Genomic DNA, 24,875 nt, shown 5'->3' with positions numbered 1-24,875 from the left:
GGTAGATTTTCACTCTGCTATTCCCTTTAAATTCAATAGAGCCACGTGCCTATGTGGCACAGCTAAGTGTCACCAGTAATGAATTGTGAGCAGGGATGATGTGTATCACTTCCAGGTAGGCACATTTAAGAGTGCGCTAATCACCTCTCTTTCTTTTCATCTGTCACTTTGACCAGCAATATCCAGGTAATGGAGCCTCTATGAGCTTGGGTCCCACCCTGGGCGATGAAAGCAGAGGCGGGATGACACCAAAACATGTGTGATACCTTGGGGCTGATACCCAAAACTGATACCTTGGGGCTGTTTGTTTCCACTGTGTAACCCAACCTCTTCTGATTATCTCATTCTGCAGAAGAAGAAACTGAGGCACAGGGTGATTAAGTACCTCGTCCAAGGTCACACAGCTAGGACCCGGGATTCAAACTCAACCATCTATTGGTCCTGGCTGGTTAGAACCCTAGAATGACTCAGATTGTCATTTCTTTCCTAAAACTTGATGCTTCAGCTTTCCTTTCAGGAGTGACTTTTACTTCCTCTCCCCCCACCCCAGACATTCGGCGATGTCTGGAGACATTTTTGGCTGTCACAACTTGGCAGGTGGGGGGAAGGGGCTTTGCGCTACTGGCATCTGGTGGGTAGAAGCCAGGGATGCCGCTAAACATCCTATGCGCTCGGCGATCTCTCCCCAACCCCCCAAAGCTCTCCAGCCCAAATGTCGGCAGCACTGCTGGAGCAAAGCCCTGAATTTCCTCTTGAAATTCTTCTGTTGCTTAAGTTAACCACAGTTGGCTTCCTTTGCCCGCAACCAGAGACACGGTCAGGTTGTCATGAGTTAGTTAATTAATTAATCGAAAACAGTGGGGTGTCAATGCTGGGACTAGTCTTATTTGACATTTGCCTAACCGATCTGGAGGAGTAAGGGGTGTGGGCCCCGCATTCCCTGGTGACACTTAGCTGTGCCAGGTAGTGAAATGCCAAGCCACTGGTGAGAAGCTGCAGGAAGATCTCACCAGGCTGTGTGAGTGGGCAGAGGAATTGCCAAGGATGAGCTTCAGTGTGGGCAAGTGCAAGGTGCCGCGTTTGGCAAAAAATAATCCAAGCTATACTTAGAGGTTGGAAAAGGATGGAACAGGGGAGAGGAAAAAACATACATAAGGAAAGGTCTTCAGGAAGTGATTCCCAAGCCTGATTCTCAGCCTTACCTGAGCTCAAGGCAACAATGTATGATGCTTAGGGTCTTGCCCCGAGGGGCTCCATCAGAGGTCTGGGCGCTACTACTCAGGCTTGCTTTTCATTTTCTGCAGGAATACAGACCCAGGTTTTCTGATTTTCTGAAGAAGCTAAAGAGACTGGCTTTTCTGGGTAAGTTCTGACTCTACCCCCTTTTTGGTAACTTTTAATTTTGAAATAATGTCAAATCTATAGAAAAAAATCCAAGATTGGTATAAAGAGGTTCCTTTTTTCTTTTTTTAAGTTCACTTATTTATCTTGAGAGAGAGAAAGAGACAGCATGAGCAGGGGAGGGCAGAGGGAGAGAGAGATAGAGAATCCCAAGCAGGCTCTGCACTGTCAGTGCAGGGCCCGATGTGGGTCTCAAACTCATAAACTGTGAGATCATGACCTGAGCAGAAATCAAGTCAGACGCTCAACTGACTGAGCCACCCAGGCATCTATACCCAGATTCGACAGTTGCTAACCTTTTGCTCCATTGGTTTTATCATTTTCAGTTCCCAGTTTTTATTTTATTTTTTTAAATTTTTTTTTATTTTTGAGAGACAGAGAGAGACAGCACTAGCAGGGCAGGGTCAGAAAGAGAGGGAGACACAGAATCCGAAGCAGGCTCCAGGCTCTGAGCTGTCAACACAGAGCCCAACTCGGGGCTCGAACCCATGAACCGTGAGATCATGACCTGACCCGAGCCAGACACTTAACCGACTGAGCCACCCAGGCGCCCCTTAAAGTTCCCAGTTTTTAGGAACACCCAATGGATCAAGTACACAAGAATGTAAATGGACTTTTGTCCTTAAACTATCAGCTGATGACTTCTGAGGGTCAGGCTCACTTCACACCAATCAAATGTGAGTCTTTGCGGTGGGGCCTAGACATTTGTTTTTTTTTTTTTTTTTAAATTTCCTCCAGATGCTGCTGCTGTACATCTAGGGCTGAAACCACTGGTCCTGGTCCCTCATGGTAATGCCATTCCCTTATTGGTGGTGGGTTTAGGCATAGACAGACATGTGACCTCATTCGTGTGACCCCATTGGGGCCAGAGAGAAGGGGGAAGTCTAATGGAATGTTTCTAGGAAAGGTCTCTTGCCTCCTAATGATACACAGGAAAGAGTCGGCTCTCCTCCTGCTGGGTGTTGTATTTGGATATGATGGATACTGGGCTATGGATGAAAGTATGGAAAGATGACAAGACTTTGGGTCCTTGGATTTATCTTTAAGATGCTGAATTAACTAGCCTTGGGGCCCCTTTATCTGGGGATTATGTTTTACAAAGGATGCATGTTTCTTACCTAAGTCGTGTGACAGAGATTCATGCATACCTTACATTACTTTGAGTTATTACCGGATGTGTAGAGGCAGCCCACCCCAGGATGCGCCACTTTGGAATGAAGACTATTTTGAATTAAAAAGCCATCGGAAACCAAAAGGTTCAGGAAAAGCTCTTTACCTCCCCCACAACTGCCTAAAAAAGAATTTAGATAGAGAAACTGCTCCAGAAAGAGGGCTATGACCGTAGGTAATCAAACATTATGATAGAAGCTAAGGTGTGGTGGATGGGGAGGGACCCAACAAGGCCTGTTCAGTCAATGTCCTCTATGTCCTGCTGAGCCAGCAAACACTGACCAAACACACACTCTTTTTCATCCCCTTGTGAATCACATGTCTTCCCTTTGAAGTACCGGACCCCACCCCTCTCTCCCTAGTTCAGAATGATGCGTATACCTTAATTTTGCCTGATGGTCTTTGGAATTTCCATGTCTGTGTGGACACCACATCCGTATGCTATTAAATTTGATTTTCTCCTGATAATCTGTCTCATGCAGTTTGATTTCTCAGTCTGGCTAGAAGGACCTCGAAGGGGACAGGGCGTTCTTGCACCCTGACAGAAGAAACTCTCTAGACATGGATGGCATTTTCAGCATCCCCTCCCCTGGGGTCTAAATGGGACCATGTGACTTGTTCTCACTAATGGGATGTGACATGAGTGGGTTATTTCAGGTCCGGGTGGTTGAGTTCAGGTGTACAATTCTTTACCTCCTCACCCAGCCCCTGAACCCCCTTCGCTCCATCTACCCAGGCAGAAACATCAGGACGACCCTGCAGCCACAGGATGGTATAGCTATAATATGAAGCAACTAGGTTTCCTGAGTGACAGCCTGGAGCAGAGCCACCCAGGAGTGCAGCTCAGCTAGGAAATCTCCAGTGGGTTTTGTGTGAGCAGGAAGTTAAAGTTTGTTGGGTTAAGCTCCCGAGATTTTGGGGTTTGTTTGCTATGACAGGTAGCCTTGATGCTCTAAGGAAGACAAGGAATGTGAATTAGAATTAGGTGTTCCTTGCAGACCAAAGATTATTATTATTTTTTAAGTAAGCTCTACACCCAACATGGGGCTTGACCTCACAACCCCAAGATCAAGGGCCAGGGACCATGAATACTCCTCGTGGGGTTGGCCAGGACTCTGGCTGCAAACTGTGAGTGGTAATGTTAATACTTATTTGATGCAAGGCAGCTAGGGCTCTGAGGCTGCACATGCCAAAACCTTGCAGGGAGCAGATCTAGATGGTTCCGGATGTGGGAAAGGTGGGCAGGGGGTCCCTCCAGGGACCAGGTGCCTACTTCTCTCTTCCTGCTCTCTGGCCTTTGTACCTGTACTCTGTACTTGGTCTCCAGAGCAGATGTCCGGCTAATGACACCCCTGGGACCTTTCTCTCTGTCCCCATCTCCCTAGATGCTCTGTTTTTGACAAAGTCCTAGTTCCCAGGGCTCCAGGCTGAGGCTTGTTCTGCTCCACAGGAGTTGTCACCAACTGGCTCCATCTCTGAGCTCCTTCCCTCTCCAAGGGTGCCGGAAGCCGGGATGAGACCACGGGACCTAACTCACATGTGCAGTGTCAGAAGGCATCGATCCCATCATGAGACAGGTACCACTTTTCCCCGTGCACCTTTCATCTTTCTGATTAAGCTGAGGGAAGCGTCTTCTCTGGTGAGAAAGTGTCTTTAACATCTTTCTAACACTTTGGTTACATCCTTCTTTCAAAGATCAGGCAGCAGCCATGAGCTTAGAACAGGCAGCTGCTAGAGGACGGCTTGATGGTTTTGTTTTTATTGTGCCTATTTTCCCAGGTGCCATTTCCTTATAGCAAACAATTCCACTTTTCCTTTTAAAGTAGTGACATAAAGTTCACTATCAAATCTGTTTCTTGAAGCAAAACGAGTCAATCTAAAGCAAAACGTTTGACAGGTAATTGTCGATGTAGTCTGTGCGTGTGAAAAGCTTGGCGAGGGTAGCGCTCGGTTGACAGGTTCAGGAAATGCTGGGAGATGAGGTGGTCACTCACGTTAGGGAGCAGAGGTTGATTATCAGTGTCAGCTTCGTTCATTAGCGCCTAACACACTTTCACTCTTCGAGCCTCTCTGTTCCCTCACTTGCCAACATGAGGATGGTAATTCCTACTGTGCACCGGGTTGTTTTAAGGATTCAATGAGATAATTTGGTATATGTGACTGTAATTTGCATGCAATGACTCTTTAAAAAAACTTTCTAAAATGTTTATTTATTTTCAAGAGAGAAAGAGGGAGACATGGAATCCAAAGCAGGCTCTGAACTGTCAGTACAGAGCCCGATGCGGGGCTCAAACTCACGAACTGTGAGATTATGACTTGAACTGAAGTTGGACTTTACGGACTGAGCCACCCAGGCGCCCCTGCATGTGGTGATTCTTAAGTGTTAAACAAAATGAATCGTTGGGAGTCTGCGCTCTACAAATGCACCGTGTGGGCATAGATGAGTGCTTCACTCCCTGAGGCTTCAGTCCCCTAGCGATGATGAAGTCTGGGCAAGTCATGTAACCTGTCTTGCCTCAGTTTCCTCCTTGGAGAAAACGGGGGTGTTACTGGAAGGATTAAATAACGAAGTATGTGTATAGTGCTGGAGCACAGCCAGGCACGTGGCAGCGTTGGGTAAGTGTGAGCTCTGCAGTAACCGCAGCCTAGGTGGGACCGCTCTCGGGAAGGGTGAGCGTCCAGCGTGTGCCAAAGCACTCCAGGAAGTCAGTGATGGCAGTGCTTTTTGGTATCAAATCTTCAATATATTCAAATGTCCTTCCCCAGGGCCCTCAGAGCCCTCCGCCCTCCCCCTGCCGATATAGGACAGCTCCTATTTGGCTTCTGTCTTCCTGCAGTAGAGCTTGCTCGGGACTGGACTGGGTCCCACTCAACCCCCAAATTCATATGTTGAAGGCCTGCCCCTCGTCGTGATGGTATTTGCAGATGGGGCCTTTGGGAGGTAATTAGGGCTGGATGAGGCCATGAGGGTGGGCCCCGTGCTGGGATTAGTGGCTACATAAGAAGAAGAGAGAGAGAGAGAGAGTCAGAGAGAGCCCTGCCCTCCTCCACCCTGGGAAGACTCAGTGAGGAGGGGCCATTTGCAAGCCAGAAGGAAAGCCCTCACTGTACAGGCTGCTCTTAGGCAACAGGCTTGAGCCATGGACACTTGACAGGAGAAAAGGGCCCATGTGACCACCTGGCTGGATACAAAGAGGCTCATTAAACCACAGGCCCTAAGCGACTGACTGATGGGCTGCTTACAACTGACCTAAGACTGCCAAAAAAAAAAAGTGGGGGGAATTCCATTGTCCCCCTCCTCCATTGTCCTCCCTTGCTCTGCCCTGCGACCTGGCGGCCGTCTCCACCTCCTGGTGCAGGACAACCTGTCCTGTGCTGTCCTGCCTCTGCTCCCTCTGCAGGGTGTTCAGTAAATTCTCTCTTTTGTTCTGCTTTGGGTGAATCCTTGCTGGGCCCTTGCCCCGGGCCTCCACCCAATCGGGACGCCCCTCCCCCCCACCCCCAGCCAAGAACCAAATCTGCTGCACCTTGATCTGGGACTTCCCAGCCTCCTGAAGGATGAGCGGTATATGTCTATTGTTTAAGCCACACTGTCTATGGAGTTTTGTTAGAGGGGCACATGCTGACTCAGCTAATGCCCATTCTGCTTAGAATGCATCCAAAAATTAAAAATCTCTATATTGATTATTTACAGTGTGCTAATCATGTTACACCTGACATTTTGTTTGAGCCTCGCAACTCTGTGGAGGAGAGCACCCTACCATGTTCCATTCTATAGATGAGGGGACTGAGGCTTCAGGGTTAGGTGGACTTGTCCCAGGTACCAGAGCTCCTGAGTACCAGAGCCAGATGTTTGAACACTTGTCTCTCCCCAGCTAGCCTCCAGGCCTTTGGATGAGGGACACGACGACTCCTCTGACATTGGTGGGGAGCACCTTGCCAGTCTCAAGGGGTGACGGGGTGGCCAGGAGCCTTCTTGGTGGTTAGCGTGTGGTGAGAAAAATTCAGCTTCCCACACAGAGGTGAGCCAGTCCCAGGGCAGGCAGCGAGTTGGTGCGAGAAGTAGCCAGAAGAAACAGAATGCCCCAGCTTGGTTGGTTACAACAAGGCAAAACCTTTAATAACATGAGTGCTTATTACATTAGCTGCTTCGGGGCTCTGACATCTTTGATTTCTGGTCATGTTTTTCTAACACGTAAAGGTGAATGCCTCCCTCAGGGCCACCTGGGCAGTCGGCGTCCTGAGGATTTGTGTGAGCGGGTAATGGGGACAAGTGCACGCGCCTGGGGACTCGGGGATCCCCCTCCCCCCCAGGCCACCACCCGTGACTTTGAGTAAAGTCCTCTTCCAAGGAGGGAAGAATGTGGAGGTCCTTCCAGTAAAGAAGGAAGAGAGGAAAACATCTGGCACAGATACACAGAGAGAGAAATGACATCATGGGATTGGCTTGAAAAGTGGGGGAGGTCTGGAAAGGGGATGGTTGGGAGTTGGGGGAGGGTGTTAGGACCCGGAGGGCCAGGGGCCAAGTTTGGGAGCGGGCTGAGTCCATTTGGTTTCATTCTTTGTAAAAAGTAATACCATCACGAGGACCATACCATGCAACCTCAGAGCCACCTCTGGACGCCGTCCCGGAGGCTGTGCTGGGGCGGAGGCCAGAGGCCAGAGGTCAGCTCAGACGGGCGTGGTGCGCCTGTTGGCCGGATTATTATGCAGCGACTCCTTGAACTCTTTGGGTGTGGAATTGTGGAACTGTAGAAAAGCATGGTCCCGGTCGGAGTTGAGAAGGGTCCCCATGGTGATCTTGGAGGGGTCCCGGGAGAGGGTGAACATGGAGATGTCAGTGGAAGGGATGGTGTGGAAGCCTTTGCTGATGGGGGACAGGTCTCGGGATCTGGGCTCCGTAGAGCGAGAACTTGAACGCCTCCGGAATCTATACCTGTAGGGCGGAAGGCGAGCAAAGGTGGATTTCTTCAGGAGCTCCGAGTGGGATTTGGCACGTAACTGCTGATGTTTTTCTATATAGATGTGCACGGCAACTACGCCCACGATTTCTGCGATGATGAAAGAGAAGGCCCCGAAATAAAAGGACCAGCCGTATGAGTAGCTTTTTTTGGAGTCACGTTGCCCGGGGTCTCCGGCATTGGCTGATATATAAACTATGATCCCGATGATGTTGCTTAACCCTAGAAGAAGGAAAAAGAAACACACATCTTTTATACATGTTGAGCCTTGAAGTATTTATAGAAAATGTGGAGGTAACAGAGAGAAGGGAGAATGGAATTATGGCCGGGAAATCCCACCACTGAGCATGTCTCACATGGTCTGCCTCTTGGGAAATGAGGAATTCTGCTGCTCGGTCCCAGGTGGCTTGCGTTCAGCTACAGAATACACCCTATTCCTACAGTAAGCACCGGCGAGCTCGGAATGTGTGTATTTTCCCCTACAAGCCACTCATCCCATCAAAACCCGATCTTTGGTACTAAGTCATGAGGATGGCAGGATGAAGGAGATGCAGGTACCCGCCCCTGAGTTCCTCACCGTGAGTAGGAGAGACTGACATGTAACTGCAATTAGAGCAAAATACAGGGAGGGCTCTACCAGAGACTCATGGGAAATGGTTCAGGAGCAAAGGGAGGCAGAACAGGTGCACCCTTGGGGTTTGAAGACAAGGTGACACTGAATAGGGTTGAGTCAGGAGATGAAAGACTATGTGATGTGAGAGAAGGAATCGAGAATGACCTGCTAGGGTGTTCGCTTGGGTGATGAGGCGGCATTTTGAGCTCAAATGAGAGGCAGCAGAGAGGGCAGGTTTAGAGAAGAGGAAGGATTGGAAGGCACTGAGTTGGACGTGTTTATTGAGAGTCTGAGTGCAGCTGTCTGGTGGACATCGATGGGTCTGCACCTGACGTTTGGGGAACTAGTGAACCCAGAGGGGAAGGGACGGTAGCTTACTAAGTCCTTTTATCTGCACAAGTGAAGATAATGCTTTCAGTTAGCTGTTGGTTGAGCATCAGGAATTGGGGACCGTGAAGCCGTTGTCCTTAGTAGACAAGGCCCGCAGACTTAGTGTCCCTAAGTGCCATTGGAGTAGCACTGGAAATAGTCACTGAGACATGAACCGATTCTCCAGGGAGTGGTAGGAAGAAACAATAGAACCTGAGGACCCAGGGGCTGTGATGATCTCTGACCACCTTCCTCACATTATTGTTCCAGAGGTTGAATGTCTCTTTGGTCTCTTCTTTCTTTTTGACTCAGGGAAGTTGGTGTGGTGGCTGCCATCTCCTTGCCTCCAAGTCTAGGGTGGAGCTAAGTGGAGACTAGGAGTTACACCTCCTAGCTCAGCTGGCGAATAACCAAATCCGGTGGCCTCCTGTGCTCCCTCTCTGGTCCTTCACTGCCCCATACTCTTCTTGTGGGTCCCCAGTATTCCATAAACTAAAGGGTTAACACTGGGCATGGCGGGGGCCACGACACTCTGCTCCAGGGCTGTTCGGACCTGCTGGTGCACATGCATTGAGGGGAGTTAATATTTGAATATGATCCCTGGCCATTCTCCATCTAAGACTTGCTTCTGGAAGGCAGGCAGGGGGGTCTGCTTCTGCCCCGTCTCCGCTTGCAGGCACGATCCTACGCAGGCATCCAGCAGGTAGGCAGCGAGTTCTAATCACTGAGCTATTTCTAAACATGGGGGTTGACACGAACAGCCCCGAGTCAGGCTGCAGGAAACCACAGGATGAAAACCCCTCCCCTTTCTGGACTGTCAGTTCGGCTTGAAGATTAGTGGGGAAGACACATTCTTTTATATTAAAATGAACATGGATATAATAAGGAGGAGAGAGCAGAATTCACATGAATTTTTAACTGTAAATGGGAGACAGACTTCAAAGACATTTCAGCTCACTGAAGGCAGCTTCTAGTGATGCCCCATGAGTCCCCAGGGCCATGTTTTCTTTCTCCTCTGCCAGCAGGGAAATTTTGGTGGCAAAGTTTGGGAAGCCCCTAAAGGAAGCCTTTTTGGGGGAGAGGGAGGGGAGAAGTTCAGAGAAAGATATGTATGTCAGGTCAGATTAAAGGAGGCAGGAAGCCAAGTGACTTGCCGTTAAATTATAGGGTGCTAGCCATGTGCCAGGCCCTGTGCAAAGTTTAACATGCACCACCTCAGTTATTATAACAGACCTGCTTAAAAAAAAAAAAAGTATCCCTTGGGGAGTCTCAGTGATGCAGCTGGTTAAGCATCTGACTCTTGGTCTCAGTTTGGGTCATGATCTCACCGTTTGTGAGGTCAAGCCCTGCATCAGGCTCTGAGCTGATGGCCACAGAGCCCACTTGGGATTCTGTCTCTCCTTCTGTCTGTCCCTCCCTCACTTGTGCTCGTTCTCTCTCTTTCTCAAAAAAAATAAATAAACTTATAAAATTCAAAAAAAATCGGGACACCTGGGTGGCTCAGTTGGTTAAGCATCCAGCTTTGGCATAGGTCATGATCTCACAGTCAATGAGTTAGAGCCCTGTGTCGGGCTCTGTGCTGACAGCTCAGGCCTGGAGCCTACTTCAGATTCCGTGTCTCTTTCTCTTTCAACCCCTTCCCCACTCATGCTCTATCTCTGTCTTTCAAAGAATAAATAAACATTAAAAAAATTTTTTAAGAAAATTAAAAAAAATTAATCCTCTTTTAAAGTTTATTTATTTTTTGGGAATCTCTACATCCAGTGTGGGGCTTGAACTCACAACCCTGAGGTCAAGAGTCACACAGTCTTCCAACTAAGCCAGCCAGGTGCCCCTAACCCTCTTTTACAGATGATGAAACTGAGGCACAGAGAAGATCTGTAACTTCCCACATTGACAATGATATGAAATAGTAGAGGTGGGGTTTGAACCCAGGACTGTCTCTTGGTCACAGCAGATTTAGATTTCAGTAACAAATTTTAGGAAGAACAAGACGTAGGTGGGCAATCACTTTCTCTCAACCACTAGACTGTCCACATTTTGAGGGCAGATCTAGGCCGGCTTAGTTCATTGCTTTGGCCCCATCTCCTAGCCCAGAGCCTGGCCATAGCCAAGAGTGTTTACTGAATGAGAAAGCGCATTGAGGTGCTCGGAGAATTAAATGGGACAATGTATACACAGCAGCTACTAAGTAGCAAGCAGTTACTGTGTGCTAGGTGCAATCCTAGGCACCTTATAGATACCAACCCATTTCAGCCTCTTAACAGCTTCAAGAAGTGGGGTCATCATTACCCCCACTTTTTAGATAAGGAAACTAAGTCACAGAGAGGTTAAGGGATTTGTCCATGGTTATACAGTTGGGAAGCAGTAGATTTGCACCATGCAGCCTGGCTTCAGAGCCCTTCCTCCTCAGCATTATGCACAGGGCCCGCCCCGAAGTAGGTGCTCAATTAAAGGTTGTTGACTTCTTGCCTGAAACTGCAGATCCTTAGAAGAGCTGAGCAAAAAAGAGCCTTAGAGAGCCCCAGTCTCCTGACACTTTCATTTTACAGGCATTTTGTATTCCTTCGGGAGATGGGGGGTGTCTGGGAATGGACCCCAAGCTTCTGGCTTCTCCTCAGGGCTTTCACCACTGCCCCTCATGTCCCAGTTCCCATGTGTTCTATCCACCTGCCATTTCTCACAATACCCCTCATGAGAAAGAAGTTGCTGGCAACACACTCTTTCCTGACAATCCCCTTGGGGGACAAAATAATGATCTTCTCCTGTCTGGGAAACCCGAATGTCAGCACAATGCATTATCAGCTTGGTCCGTCAGAGCTCAGGGGGCCTGAACAGGCCACTGATGACTAGAAAGTGCCTCAAAGCTACACGAATTCCCAAGTTTGCCAGTTGCTACCATCAGTCCACACAGAGTACGGTCAAGGGCCATGGCTGCCTTTGGGCTGAGCCTGTCCTTGTGGCTAGATGGCAGCTTTCTCTCTGGTCTGTTGCTGAAGTTGGTGCAGCTCAACTTCCCCATTTCCCTGTTTCCCAGGGTGAACAGTGGGGAAGAAGTGGAGGCCAGGTCTTAGAGGGGGATAGGGTGCTGGGCTTTAGACTTTGGTTGCTGCTGCTTTTGCCATACTAGAAAATAATATTGGGGAGCACCTGGCTGGCTCAGTCGGAAGAGCATGTGACTCTCGATCTCGGAGTTATGAGTTCGAGTCCCACGTTAGGTGTAGAGATGACTAAAATAATAAACTTAAGAAAATAACATTGTGCTTTTTATGGTCAGCCTTTTCCCAACAACACTGTGACATGGATACTATTATAACTTCCCATTGTATAGTCGAGGAAACCAGGGTATGGAGAGTCCGGAAGTTTCTCAAGGTTCACCAGGTAGAGCTGGGATTTCCAGAAGGAAATCACCCTCTTATCCACAATTTTGTATTCGTCTCTACTGTTCCATTGTACTCAATAGTCTGCCGTCACTGGGCCAAGTTGGAAGGCCACCACCAGAGCAGAGTCCCCTTCTCCCCTGCCCCACCTGTTCTAAGCTTTTCTAAAGGGTTCATCCCGAGGACACTGATTGAGGGGTGGGGTGGGAAGATGTGGAAGGAGGGGTGGAAACTCAGCGGTAAGAGAGGAAGATGAGGTGCATGGAGGAGGGATGGAAATGGAGGGAGGAGAGAGGAGGCAGAGCACAGGACCCCTTCCTGAGCCGACCCCTCCTTCTTGCCCCCTTCTGGACAGGCCAGCTGTCGGTTACGAGGCCTCCCCAGAGAGCATCTGGGGCTGCTGGCTTTTTACCTTCCTCCCAGAGATGCTTTGAACAACGTGAAGATTTGAGCCCCTGGAAGGCTGTGACATGCCTCAAAGGGTCAGAGACACATGTGAACATGCCCAAATGTGAACAGGCATGTGGACCCCATTAAAACACACTGAACCAGTCCCTCAAGTCACACATTACACGCCCCCCACGGGCCCCCCACTGTATGAGCAAACCCAGACAGTCGATTCTTGCACAACAAGGGAGTTAGGGGTGCTGACCCTCCACACAGTCAAAAATCTGTGCTTAACTTTTGATTTTCCCTAAACTTAACTACTAACTGCCTCCTGTTGATGGGATGCCTCACTGATAACACAGTCAACGAACTCATAGTTTGTTTGTTATATAAATTCTATACTGTATTCTTACAATAAAGTAAGCGAGAGAAAAGAAAAATGTTATTAAGAAAATCATAGGGAAGAAAAAATGCATTTACACTACTATATGCATTTATTGAAAAACCTGCTTCTAAGTGGACCTGCACAGTTCAAACCCATGTCGTTCAAGGGTCACTGTACATAGGCTCTCTTACTAATCGGCCCCTCTCTCCCTGTGAGCTGACCCGGGCACCGTGATCTCCTGCTTTTCTATGATGCCACCCTAGCATGTCAGCATCTCTGTTTCTAAGTAAAGTCTTTGGCTCTTCGTTCTGTTTTTGTTTTTGTTTTTGTTTTAAAGAGACAGAGAGAGAGAGAGAGAGAGAGAGAGAGAGAGAGAGAAAGGGAGAGCATAGGAGAGGGGCAGAGGGAGGGGGAGAGAGACTCCGAAGCAGGCTCCATGCTCAGTGCAGAGCCTGATGGGGGGCTCCATCCCACCACCCTGCGAGCATGACCAGAGCAGAAGTCAAAAGTCGGATGCTCAATTGACTGAGCCACCCAGGCGCCCCTGGCTCTTCATTCATCCCCCAAGTGGAGTCTTTTCTTGCTCCTTCCCTGGACAGAACCCTTAAATAGCACTGCTCTGTTCTCACAGCCCTGGTGTGGGGTTGGTATCCGTGAGGCTCTCAGGGCCGGGGCCAGACGCTCACCTGCAGAGACGAAAAAGATGCCCGCGCTGAGGATGACGTTGTGTCTGCTTCGGTGGAACTCGCTGGCCGCCACGCAGAGCCCGCCGAAGAAGAGCAGCGTGACGCTGAGGATGGGGAAGACGCTGGAGGCCCTCACGGCTCCTGCGGAGAGAAGGGGACAGCGTTCCACCTGCGTCCGTCAGCCGCGGTCTCCACCCACCCCAGGCCCCTGCGCAGGACAGAGCCTGCTTCGAACATGGGGGTGAGACCAGTCCCAGCGCTCAGGGCTCTGTCCTTGGTGCTACTGCTCTCCAGTCACTGTCCTGGATTCCTAATCATTTTATCTTTGAATTGTGTTTTGTAAGTGAAGTCTGATGGGCCCACAGAGCATGCACTTGGGGGCTTGGAGCCTTAACTCATCATCTCTTTATCTCCCCACTCCCCCTTCTCCTTGGGATGGGACCTTAGCTGCCCATTCTCCTGCCCCAGCCAGTGACCACTGTCACCCTTCGGTCCTGATGGGGGCTGGGCATGGACAGAGGAAGCATCCGGTTAGGCACAAGCCCCAGGCCCTTAGGGGTAGTATGACATTAAGTAGCAAATAAAAGACACTGTGTCAGGTCGAGAGAGAGAGAGAGAGAGAGAGAGAGAGAGAGAGAGAACAGGAAAAAAGAGAAAAAGCTTTTCCACCTGTGTTTTGAATGGGGAGCTGGGATCTCTCTTTGCACTGGACCCGGCCAATTCTGCAGCCGGCTCTGCATCCATTCTCCCTCAGATCACACTCTGCTCACCAAAATGCAGACTCTTTCCCCATTGCACCGTACTGGGTCTGGCAATACCCACTTAATCACGGAATGAACAAATGAGCTTATTTATACACTTGACAATGTTATTGTGTTCCCACTAAATGCCAGGCACTGTGCGGGGTCCCGGGGGTGCCACCAGTGGAAATGTGTGGCAACCACAAGGGCACAGGTGCTGCCCTTCAAAGTGGGAGCTGGTTGAGGGGCTGGAGGGGCTTACAGAAGCCGCTGTGTTAGTGCTTCAGCTGCTGGATCATGGAGAGGCCCTAAGGTGCTTGGGGAGGGGTCCTCTGGTAGGGGTTCCAATATTTACCCAGCTAGTATAAGAGCAATTCCTAGTATGTCCAGATCAGAATATACCAGTTGAATAAATTCCATTCACCGGTGTACAAAAGAGCTAGGGTCCAGGCCTTATGGGGCTTACAAGACAGTTGAATTGACAGGCAGGCATGGCTATGTCATTTGCAGGCCCCAGTGCAACATGAAAATGCAAGGCCTCTTGTTCCAAAATTGTTAAGAATTTCAGGATGGTGACCGGAGAGCAGTGAACACCGTGGTCTCTTGTGCAAGGGCCCTGGAAGCCAGACTTGAGCTGATGGTGGCTGGGACTGGGTGGTAGGCTGGAGATAGTGAGAAGTTGTGGGATTTATTTATTTGTTTTCTTTCTTTCTTTCTTTCTTTCTTTCTTTCTTTCTTTCTTTCTTTCTTTCTTTCTTTCTTTCTTTCGAGAGTGAGCAAGCAGAGGAGGGGCAGACAGAGAAAGGGAGAGAAAGAATCCCAAGCAGGCCCCAAGCTATCAGCACGAGGCCAGATGTGGATCTTGAACTCACAAACCCCGAGATCATGACCTGAGTGGAAACCAAGAGTCAAATGCTAACTGTCTGAGCCCCCCGGGCCCCCCAGGATGTGATCCTAGGGTGAAGCCGTCAGAATTGGCAGTGCGAGGTGCAAGACAGAGGAGCTGAGAACTGTGCCCATGTCGATGCTCTGCTGCTGAGCCCAGGGTGGCATCCAAAATGCCAGGGTGCAGGTGCAGCAGCGGTGGTGGGGGGTGGTCATGGCAGGAGGGGTGTGTGTTCACCTTTGGCCTTGGGAAGTTCAAAGTTGAAGGTTCAAGGCTTTCAAGCCCCCTATTCATGGTGAGCCAACTCCTGCTCTTTCTATTAGCTACTGCAAGGAGGTGCTTACCTGCCAACTGCCAAACTCTTTCTACAACTTAATCTCATGGAAAAAGTTTTCTGACAATTTGGTAGCTGATTTAGCCAATGGGGTTGCCTGGGAGGGTGAGGGTGTGAGGGCACACAGGTGTGAGGTTCTCTTAATGAGGAGGAAATGAAAGAGTGCTTGCTTTTGCTTAAAGACTGCTACCCAAATACCCAGCACTGGGGTCTGGGCAGACCCAGGGCTCCATAACAGCGTCCCTCCCAACACTCTGCTTCCATGGTGAGGTTCTGGGAGAGGCTGAGCCCCCATTTTCTTTAGCCCCCAGCTCGAGGGGATCCCTGGGGAGGGGTCTCTGGAGTCCTGGTGGGCACATGAGCCTGGCTGTGGGCACAGCTCATTCATAACTTTTCAGTATTGATATGTATGACTTATGGGCTCCCATTTGGACCCTCAGCCCGGGACCCCACAAATATTAGGGGTTGATCTGTCTCCAAAGGTTTCAAGTGAAACTTGTGAACAAACCTTTAAAACATTCATTGGCATTGTGTCTGGGTAGGATTGCTCGAATATTCAATGTGATGCGTTTAATTGATTAAAAGAGGGGTTTAAACTTTCTTTAAAAATTTCAAAGTGTGATGAAATCACGAGCATGCACAAAGGAAACAATCGGATCATTTGAAGCTATTAAATTGTGTTGGTTATAAAAGTGCAGCTTTGAAAGGTGGCTGCAGTGAGCACGTGGCAGCCAGCTGGTGGCCAGACTCGCCGCCCCACAAATGTGATACAGGGTTGCAAGTGTCTGCCTCAGGACAGCGGCCATGGTCACCAAGTCCATGTGATCTACTCTGCTTCCATTTAGCCCAGTGGACACGTGGTGGCTTCAGAACACAAAGGTTTTACTGTCTTCCTCCTCCCTTACTTCTTTCCTCTACAGTCCCTCCTCCCCAAACTAGGGGTAAGTCAAGGTCAGAGACCCCTGCAGCAACGTGACCCTGGCTCTGTGTGGTGGGACAACGGGACGTTTGTGTGCTCATAAAGGCTTCTCCTTAACCTTAGCCTGGTTCTGTGGCTCATGGTGAAGCACAGTGGACCGCGGGATGGGCGTGAGGACCCTCACCTTCTTAGAGGGGAGCAAAATGTTCTGTCGGAAAAGCAATCCACTTCTGGGAAGAACTTAAATCAGTTTTGCAGGTTGTGAAATAGAGGTTATAGCTGTGTTTCACTTCCAGCAGGGCAAACATTACAATGTTTCATGAAAGCAGGAAAGAAAAAGAAAGAAAACCAATGGGTACTTAGTAAAATCCCACTGGAGATAGCGTTAAAGCCTTCTTCTGAGGAGGTTCATGTACAAATGTGGCCTGCATTTCCCATGCCAACTGTTTCTACTGCTGGTAGAAAGTCTAGTAGGCGTTTGGATAAATCCTACTCGATGCATAAGGACTGCAGAAAGAGAAATGGTATGTTTACGTTTTAAAAATCAGCTTAAAAACAACTATTTCTTAATTGACCCCACCACCACTTACATTGTGATGTGGTTCAAGGCTCATATATGACACACAGTCCATCTGCCGACTAACAGGTGTGAGCGGAACTAACCTGGTTGTGATTTAAACACCATTTTTGAGCTATGAGTTACAAACATAATCTGAATAGGACAATTTATGGAAGTTTTTATTATTTTGTTTTATTTTTAAAGTTTATTTTTGAGAGAGAGAGAGAGAGAGAGAGAGAGAGAGAGAGAGAGAGAGAGAGGGAATGTGTGTGCAAGCAGGGAAGGGTCAGAGAGAGGGAGACCGAGAATCTGAGAATCTGAAGCAGGCTCTGCGCTGACAGTAGAGAGCTCTACTCCAGGATTGAACTCACAAACCTCGAGATCATGCCGTGAGGAGAAGTTGGACACTTAACCAACTGAGCCACCCAGGTGCCTCTCTTGATGTTTTTATTTATAATAGCCATTAAAAAAAAAAACCTTACATTTAGCAGTCCCTAACAGTAGATTGAGTCAATGCCTTTGAAATTCCCCTTTGTGTGAACTTGACACACATTTTTATTGAAGAAGTTACATTTAGATTTAAATCCCAAGGTCTCTCTGTGCCTAGATCAATGTCAGGCTCATAGTTGCAGCTGGACTTTTCTATTGCTTGTCTCGTACCACAGAAAAGAGCTAGCCCACATTGCTTCATGATTCCATGTTGAGCCCTGGACCGAGGGTGATGTGCATGAGCTTATTTAAATTTCCTGAGCCTGTCACATAAATGACATTATCATCTGGTCAGACATGGAGAGATGGAAAGGTTAAGCAGTTTGATCCAGGTTTAATCCAGCCACTAGGGAGTCAGACGAGGGTAAAAGTCCAGGTGAACCAGAACGCGGAAACCTCACACTAAAGCTACCATGCTCTGCTGCCTCTCACGTGCTGCCTTTGTGACAGTCCCATGTCAGATCCAGGTTACCCGCCTTGGGACAACCCCGGGGAGATACTGGCCCTGCCCCAATAGGACTGACACTGCAGAGAGGTGAACTTGGATTTGCATTTATTCTCCCAGGGCTTGCCCCTTAGGACTGTGCCCATTAACACCTCACCCATTAGCACCTCACCCATTAGCACCTCAGCTCAACTCTCTCGGGAAGGTGAAAACTTGTGTTCTAGTTGAAGAAAATTCCTTCCACTTTCTCCTAAGCAGACTAAAAGGAACCTTTCATTTTTGACTCACCTACTTTTTCCCTTTCTATTTCTAGTTCATTGACATTAAAGAGACTTAGATATCAGAATCACTTGAGTATCTCTGTCTAGTAGCAAAGGTCCCCAGAAGCTCCTTTGGAGTATCCATTTTCAGGGGCAGACATTGAGGAGACTATGGGGCATTTGGGTGACTGCAGAGCCGCCCCCCCTCCCCCCGCCCCCAAGGAGACCCCAGGAGTGGAAACTTACGCAGGAGGTACTCTGCTGTGTCCTGTTCATAGTCAGCATCTTCAGGGAAGTGATCGATTTTCTTGCACACTCCTCGGAAAGCCCCTGTGGAAACAAATGTGGGCCTGAGCCGGGGGGAAGGAGCCAGAGCCCCTGGGGTGAGCCTGGGTCCCCACCCCTCTGGTGAAGATCCTGCTGTAGTTGTTGCTGGCTGTGCATATTGTTGGCCTGTCAGCATCTGTCCTCCGACACAAAAGAGAGACCAGTAGAGGAGGGGAGAAAAAAAAAGCAGCAGCAGCAGCAGCAGAAGACTTAACTTCTTTGCTTCCTAGATTTTGCACCATGTTGAGATCTACTGAGAAGGACAAATAGATATGAACCACAATCATTCATCATGAGGACTATCTTGCTTTATCTATCCCCCCCCCATCAGTGAGGGGAAAAAGGAGAAGGAAATGGAGTTTGTGTGTATTAACTTTCTATTTTGCTGATGAGGAAACTGAGCGTAAGAATTCTGCCTGAACTCGGTACGGTAAATACAGGGGCCAGCGTTCCAGTCATGGTCTGCTGACTCCCAGTTGTCCCACCGCCCTTGATCCTGCTCATATCTGACACAGGACTGTCCCCTCACCCCTTCCCTTACCGGGGGGTCACAGCCTGCTGGGCTCGGCCGTGTGGCCCACACTTTCGGGAGACACACAATGCACAGGTGTCTCTTGCAGAAACTGTCAGTGTTTACTTTCTTTGTTCTCTTCCAAATAAATGCTTATTTATTTGTTTGAGAGAGAAAGAGAGTGGGGTAGGAGCCAAAGAAAGAGAGAGAGAAAAGGAGAGAGAATCCCAAGCAGGCGCCGTGCTGTCAGTGCAGAGCCCGACCTCACGAACCCCTGAGATCACCACCTGAGCGGAAATGAAGAGTTGGACGCTTAACCGCCTGTGTCCCCCAGGGGCCCCTGATATCAGTTCGACTAAAATCATGTTGGGTGTTTGGTAGACATTGTGGGTGTTTGTTAACTAGCCAGTTAACCGATCTCTGAGGCGTTTCATCCTGTGCCAGTTCTTACAAACGACAGCAGTTTCTGAACTCTTCACCAAAATGCAGCATGACCTTATGTGTCACAGTTCTCATCCCAGGCTGGGAACGTGGCATGGAGGGGAGAGGCGGGGTGGTGTTGTGGCGAGCAGACAAGATTCGGGACCACACCTTATATTCTGGCCTTACATTTCAGCACAGTTACTGCAAGGATTCAATAAAACTATATGAAGCAGAGATACTTTTTGCACAACTCCAGGCATATCATCATACTATCTAGTATTTATTAAATGCTCCCAACGGGCCAAGCGCAGAGCTGAAACCTTACATCCCTTCTCCCATTTACTCTTGTCTGCCTCCCTGGGAGGGAGGCGCTATTAATCCTGACATTTGATGATGAGGCAACTCAGATCACAGAAGAGACTGAGGTGTCACAGTGGGAGAGGAGAAGAATCGATATTTGAATCCAAGCTTCAAGCCTGTGGTTTTCACCATTAGGCTATAAATGGTAGCGATTATTATTATGTCAATTATTATCTTGTAATAATGAGTGCCATGCACTTAACTCCTGCTACAAGCAGGCTCCAAGCCAGAGGCATTTCCCAATAAATATGACGCGGTATGTAGAACATCCCCTTAGTTCTGATTCTCTGTTCACCAGGCACAAAGTGGACTCAGAACCGAGGAGGGGGTCCTGGAGAGAAGACGTGCAGACTCAAGGAAATTCTTGGAAGAAGCACAAAGTCATAGCTTCTTCCCTGGTATTAAAAGAAAAAGTCTGGGGCGCCTGGGTGGCTCAGTTGATTAAGCCTCTGACTTTGGCTCAGGTCAGATCTCACGTTTGTGGGTTCGAGCCCCGTGTCAGGCTCTGTGCTGACAGCTAGCTCAGGGCCTGGAGCCTGCTTCCGGTTCTGTGTCTCCTTCTCTCTCTGCCCCTCCCCCTCTCATGCTCTCTGTCTGTATCAAAAATAAATAAAACATTAAAAAAAATTACCAAACTCCAAGCTTATAAAAAAAAAAATAATAAATAAAAGAAAAAGTCTTCATTTTTTTCTTGTTCAGACTTAGAAAAATTTTTCTTTAATTTTTATTTTAGAGAGTAAAAGAGTAAATGTGGGAGAAGGGCAGAGGGAGGGAGAGAGAGAGAGAGAGAGAGAGAGAGGCTCCACATTCAGCACAGAGCCTGACACGGAGCTCGAACTCAGGACCACGGGTTCACGACATGAGATCATGACCTGATCCGAAATCAAGAGTTGGATGGTTAACCAACTGAGCCACCCAGGCACTCCTTTTTTTGGTTTAGATTTTAGAGTTCCATTCACATATTCCTGTTAGTTTTTAAACCCCATTCCCTTCCAGATAGCTGAATAATAAGTCATAGCAAGTCACACACGCTGAGCCCATGTCCTGTAGCGGGGGCCAACCTAACTCTTTTCCATGTTTTATCCTCTTTAGCTCTCAAAACTGCCTTATGAGGTACCTGGTATTATGGTCCCTTTTTACAGATGAGAAAACTAAGGTTTAGTGAAGTGAACGATTTCGTCCAGGGACACAGGCATAAGTGGCATTGTCGTAAGTGGCACGCTTGAATCGAAGTCTGCCTGACTCCAAAGCCAGGGTTTTTTATTCTTAAATTTTAATGTTTATTTCTTTTTGAGAGAGACAGAGAGAGAAAGAGAGAGAGACACAGAGAGAGAGAGACAGACAGACAGACAGAGAATGAGCCTGTGCATGAGTCAGGGAGGGGCGGAGAGACAGAGACACAGAATCTGAAGCAGGCTCCAGGCTCTGAGGTGTCAGCACAGAGCCCGATGCGGGGCTTGAACCCACGAACCATGAGATCATGACCTGAGCTGAAACCAGCAATGGGGACACTCAACCCATGGAGCCCCCCCCCCCCCGGCGGGGGGCTCCAAAGCCAAAGTCTCTAACCACTGTTGATAACAGCCCTCTCTTCCACACACTGAGAGCCACCAGTGACATCTGAGCTAGGGGCTTTATGTTAGTTTTGTCGTCTATCTGTAGTCACAGAATGTGGCAACGCACTGGACCAGTGCACTGAGTTGTTTTCTCCATCCACCATATTTTTTCCCATAATCCACGGTGGGGGGCGGCACTGAGCGGGGCAAAGGTGGTGGTTGTGGGACCACCTGCTGTCAGTTGTTAGACATACCCCACAAAGGCTTTCAGAGGAAGAGAGGTTTCAGATGAAGATGAAATGGGAGTGTTACCGAGACAGACCCGTCGGATGCAGGTGGGAATAAGAAGCTGTGCACACACTGCACCTGCTTGTGAAACGGGCCTTCCCCAAGGCAACTCACACCTGGAAACTGGAGCTTAGAGCCAGCAAACACCGGAAGCTCCCAGAGGAACAGTCTTCCGGATTTAGGGTCTAACACAGTCCGCCCCCTGTTCTTGCACAACCCAGGAGCTAAGAATGGTTTCTGCATATTTAGATGGCTAGGAAAAAAAAAAAAAACCAGCCCAAAGAATATTGTTTCATGACATGCAAAAAACTGTATGGAATTTAAATTTCAGAGTCTGTAAATAAGATTGTGTTGCAGCACGGCCGTGCCTGTTTGTTTATGGCTTCTACGCTATAATGGCAGAGCCCAGGGTCCATGGCAGAAACAGCAATGCCAAAAATATTCACTATCTGGCTGGGGAAGATTTTGCCGATCTGTGGTCTAAGGGTCCCTGTCCTGCGAGGTAGCACAAAGAGAGGAGTGTGGGCCTTCTGGGGACTCTTGGAGGACATAATCCGAGCTGGTTCTTCAACAGGAGATAACGCCTGGGGCAAATCTGGGTCACGGAATGTTCTGTTTGGTGTTTTTGCTTGGTTTGTTTTATTTTTTTACCTGCAGTATTTTAATGCCTATTTTGATGTATTTTCTAAAAAGAATTCAATATGTTGCTGCAATTTAAGATGCAGGATATGTCACATAAAAGCCTCATTTGCAGCTTTTCTTAAAAAACGGGGAGCTCTGTCCCACATTTCCACAGGAAAGCAGTCCCCTGCAGCGGGGTGCCTGCAGTTCCCTGGAGACCTAGCGCCAGCGTTCCAGCTGACCAGACTCTCCCCCAGGCTTCATGGCCCTTGAGGTGCCTGTGGCACATTACCTCTCCCAGCCTCAGTTTCTTCTTCTGCAGGATGATGGTAGTCATAATAATGTCGTGGGAATTAATGCAGGCTATAGCCACAGTCAGAGCGTTGACTGGTATTCTGAGCACATTCTCTTTTAATCGGGTGATGACGTAAACCGCTTAGTACAGCTCTTGGCACATAGTAAGAGCTCAATAAATTGTAGCTATTACTACCATTGGTTTTGGTAGGTATTTTAGGACCAGAAGAGACACATTGGTGCCAGGATGAGATTTAAAAAAGCAATCTAAAATGAAAGGGAATCAAGAATTTCCCCGAGGAAGACTCCACACTGAAAAGGAAGCTGCTGGCATCACGAGTCATCAAAAAGTGAACTTGGCCATTCATGCAAGAAGCATATTGCCAGCTCCCTGAAATAACCACTATTTAGCATTTCTGTATATTTCCTTCCAGACTCCCCCCCCATGCTTTCACACACAAATGGTTTTATAAAATTGAGATCATGCTGTTCTTCTCACTTACATTTTCTCAGGAGTATTTCCCCCTATCAGTAAATCTAAGAAAAACAGGTTGGGGTTGGACTTTCCCACAGACTGCAGAGGCTGGAACCAAGAGAGATGTTGAAAGCATACTCCCTGCAAGGATGAGGTCAGGATGCAAGGACGAGCACTGTTACAGCACAGTTTAAGCCAAGGCCCTGGGGCAGAGAGAAGCAGAAAGCAGGAATGCGGTAAACTGGAAGGAGGATCAGTGGTGGCTGCTCTGGGTGCAGATCCCGTGGTTACAGGGGAGAGGCAATGGAGCGCAGGGTAGGGGAGGTGTGAGAGCTGTGAAAACCCACAGACCGCAGGACCCTGGGAAGAGGTCTGGAATGGAAGTCAGAGCCAGGGCAGATTTCCTGGTGTGTTAAAGTGAATCAGTTGCAGAGACTGGCTTTCGGGTGAAAACAAGCCTCATCCCGCGTGGAAAAGAATGTGCCAGTGGTTCATCTCTGGCTCAGCCAATGGAAAAACACATCTTTCATAAGAGGAAGGGGACTTCTGTTCAACCAACAAGCCTTCTTAAAGGTCAGACCCTAGAAATCTTCCCATTAAAATAAAAAATGAGGTAAGAACGCCCACCATCGCTTCTGTTATTTACCATGCTTCTACAAGTTCTAGTGCGAGAAGAAATAAAGCAGAATTGAGAGTAACAAGCAATAGAGAAAAATAGGACAAAATTATCATTTTTTTTCCAGGTGAGAAAATAGTCTACTTGGAAAGCTCAGGGCAATTTGCTGGACAAAATATTAGTATGAATGAAAGAGCTCAGTCAGGTGGCTTCTGCTAAGATTTTAAACCACATAAGAAAGGAGTAATAATTAAGTCATTGTGGCACTGACATTTAAAGAGTAACATTGATGAGAATATTTGTCAATGCAGAGAAATATTATAAGGAATGTAAGAAGCCGTCCATTATTCCTGCTCAGATAATCCCTGTTAAAGGAAAAGAACAGAGGTATACAGGTGCACCTGGGTGGCTCAGTCAGTTGAGTGTCTGACTGGATTTCAGCTTAGCTCATAATCTCATGGTTTGTGAGATCGAGCCTCACATGGGGTTCTGTGCTGACAGTGTGGAGCCTGCTTGGGTTTCTCTCTCCCTCCCTCTCTCTCTGTCTCTCCCTGACCGGTGCTCGCTCTCTCTCAAAAATAAGTGAATAAACTTAGGAAAAAAATAGAGGTATTTATAGTTGGAAAATTCAGACACTATACTTAGAAAGGCCTAAAACTCAAAATGAAAGCATCTCCCTTATCCCCCCAAATTCTGTCACCTGATAGCTTAGTAGAGTGATTTCTGCTGGCTGAACGTTGAGTGAAATCGTGTCTATGCTGAGATCTTCAGATCTCGGTAATGAAAAGTTCGTCAGAGTAAGGGAGGCGTGCTGCCCCAGGCAGAGTGCCATAGCGTGAGGCTGTCCAGAGGGAGAGGAGAACTCATGTGGGAACTCAGAGTAACTGAGGGTGTCGCGGGCATCAGCAGCAGCTGGTCTGGGAGACAGATCCAGTGGTTCGGGTGAGTGGCGGCAAGGGGCTGGGAACCTGGGATAGGGCAGGTCTGACATCTGGGCTGTGAAGATTGGTTGGTTCAGACTTTGTCCTTCCCTTCCCAGGAACTCACTAGTGGCCAAGGAAGAAGATTCTGGTCCTCAGGACTCACATTCTCACTGGGGAGAGAGTCTACACACTATATCGATGAACAAGACCCCTGTGCTTTGAAGGAGACAGAACAGGATGATGTCAGGGTGACTAGGCATGGGTGGAGCAGACGGTGAGCAATTTGGGGCAGCGTGGTGGTGGCGGGGGTGTGTGTGTGTGTGTGTTTGGGCTCTGACCTGCATAAAGAGAAGGAGCGAGTTATATGAAGATCACAGAGAGAGTTTTACAGGCAGAGGCATGGGTTCTGAGGTGGGAATGAGCTTTGTTAGTTTGAAAAACAGAAGGGAGCCGGTGGGGGGTGAGTGGCCAAGAGGGCCTCTTGTGGCCGATTTCCC

The 24,875-nt window shown here is 48.5% G+C and overlaps 1 protein-coding gene and 1 long non-coding RNA gene across 3 annotated transcripts in view; one reads left to right on the top strand and one right to left on the bottom strand.

Moving 5' to 3' along the window:
* The first annotated feature begins 898 nt into the window (after positions 1 to 898).
* LOC115299961 lies at positions 899 to 24,652 on the top strand. 2 transcript variants are annotated; one of them, XR_003912444.1, is made up of 4 exons: positions 899 to 1,018; positions 1,305 to 1,362; positions 4,022 to 4,148; positions 24,495 to 24,652. It is a non-coding gene; the product is annotated as an uncharacterized LOC115299961 (long non-coding RNA). The 2 variants fall into 2 exon arrangements; XR_003912445.1 differs by lacking the exon at positions 24,495 to 24,652 and adding an exon at positions 19,904 to 20,024.
* CACNG3 (calcium voltage-gated channel auxiliary subunit gamma 3) overlaps positions 6,666 to 24,875 on the bottom strand; it is an 85,831-nt gene continuing 67,621 nt past the window's right edge. The window contains exons 2-4 of the mRNA XM_029949507.1: positions 18,231 to 18,314; positions 13,353 to 13,493; positions 6,666 to 7,754 (exon numbers count right to left, since the gene is read on the bottom strand). Of these exons, the coding sequence (XP_029805367.1) occupies positions 7,243 to 7,754; positions 13,353 to 13,493; positions 18,231 to 18,314 (737 nt within the window). The 3' untranslated portion in view covers positions 6,666 to 7,242. The remainder of the gene's footprint in view (positions 7,755 to 13,352; positions 13,494 to 18,230; positions 18,315 to 24,875) is intronic.

This window comes from Suricata suricatta, chromosome 8 (genome assembly GCF_006229205.1).
Source record: "Suricata suricatta isolate VVHF042 chromosome 8, meerkat_22Aug2017_6uvM2_HiC, whole genome shotgun sequence".
Lineage (NCBI taxonomy): Eukaryota > Metazoa > Chordata > Mammalia > Carnivora > Herpestidae > Suricata > Suricata suricatta.
The sequence above is the reverse complement of the archived record's forward strand: the minus strand, read 5'-3'. Positions and strand labels throughout refer to the sequence as shown.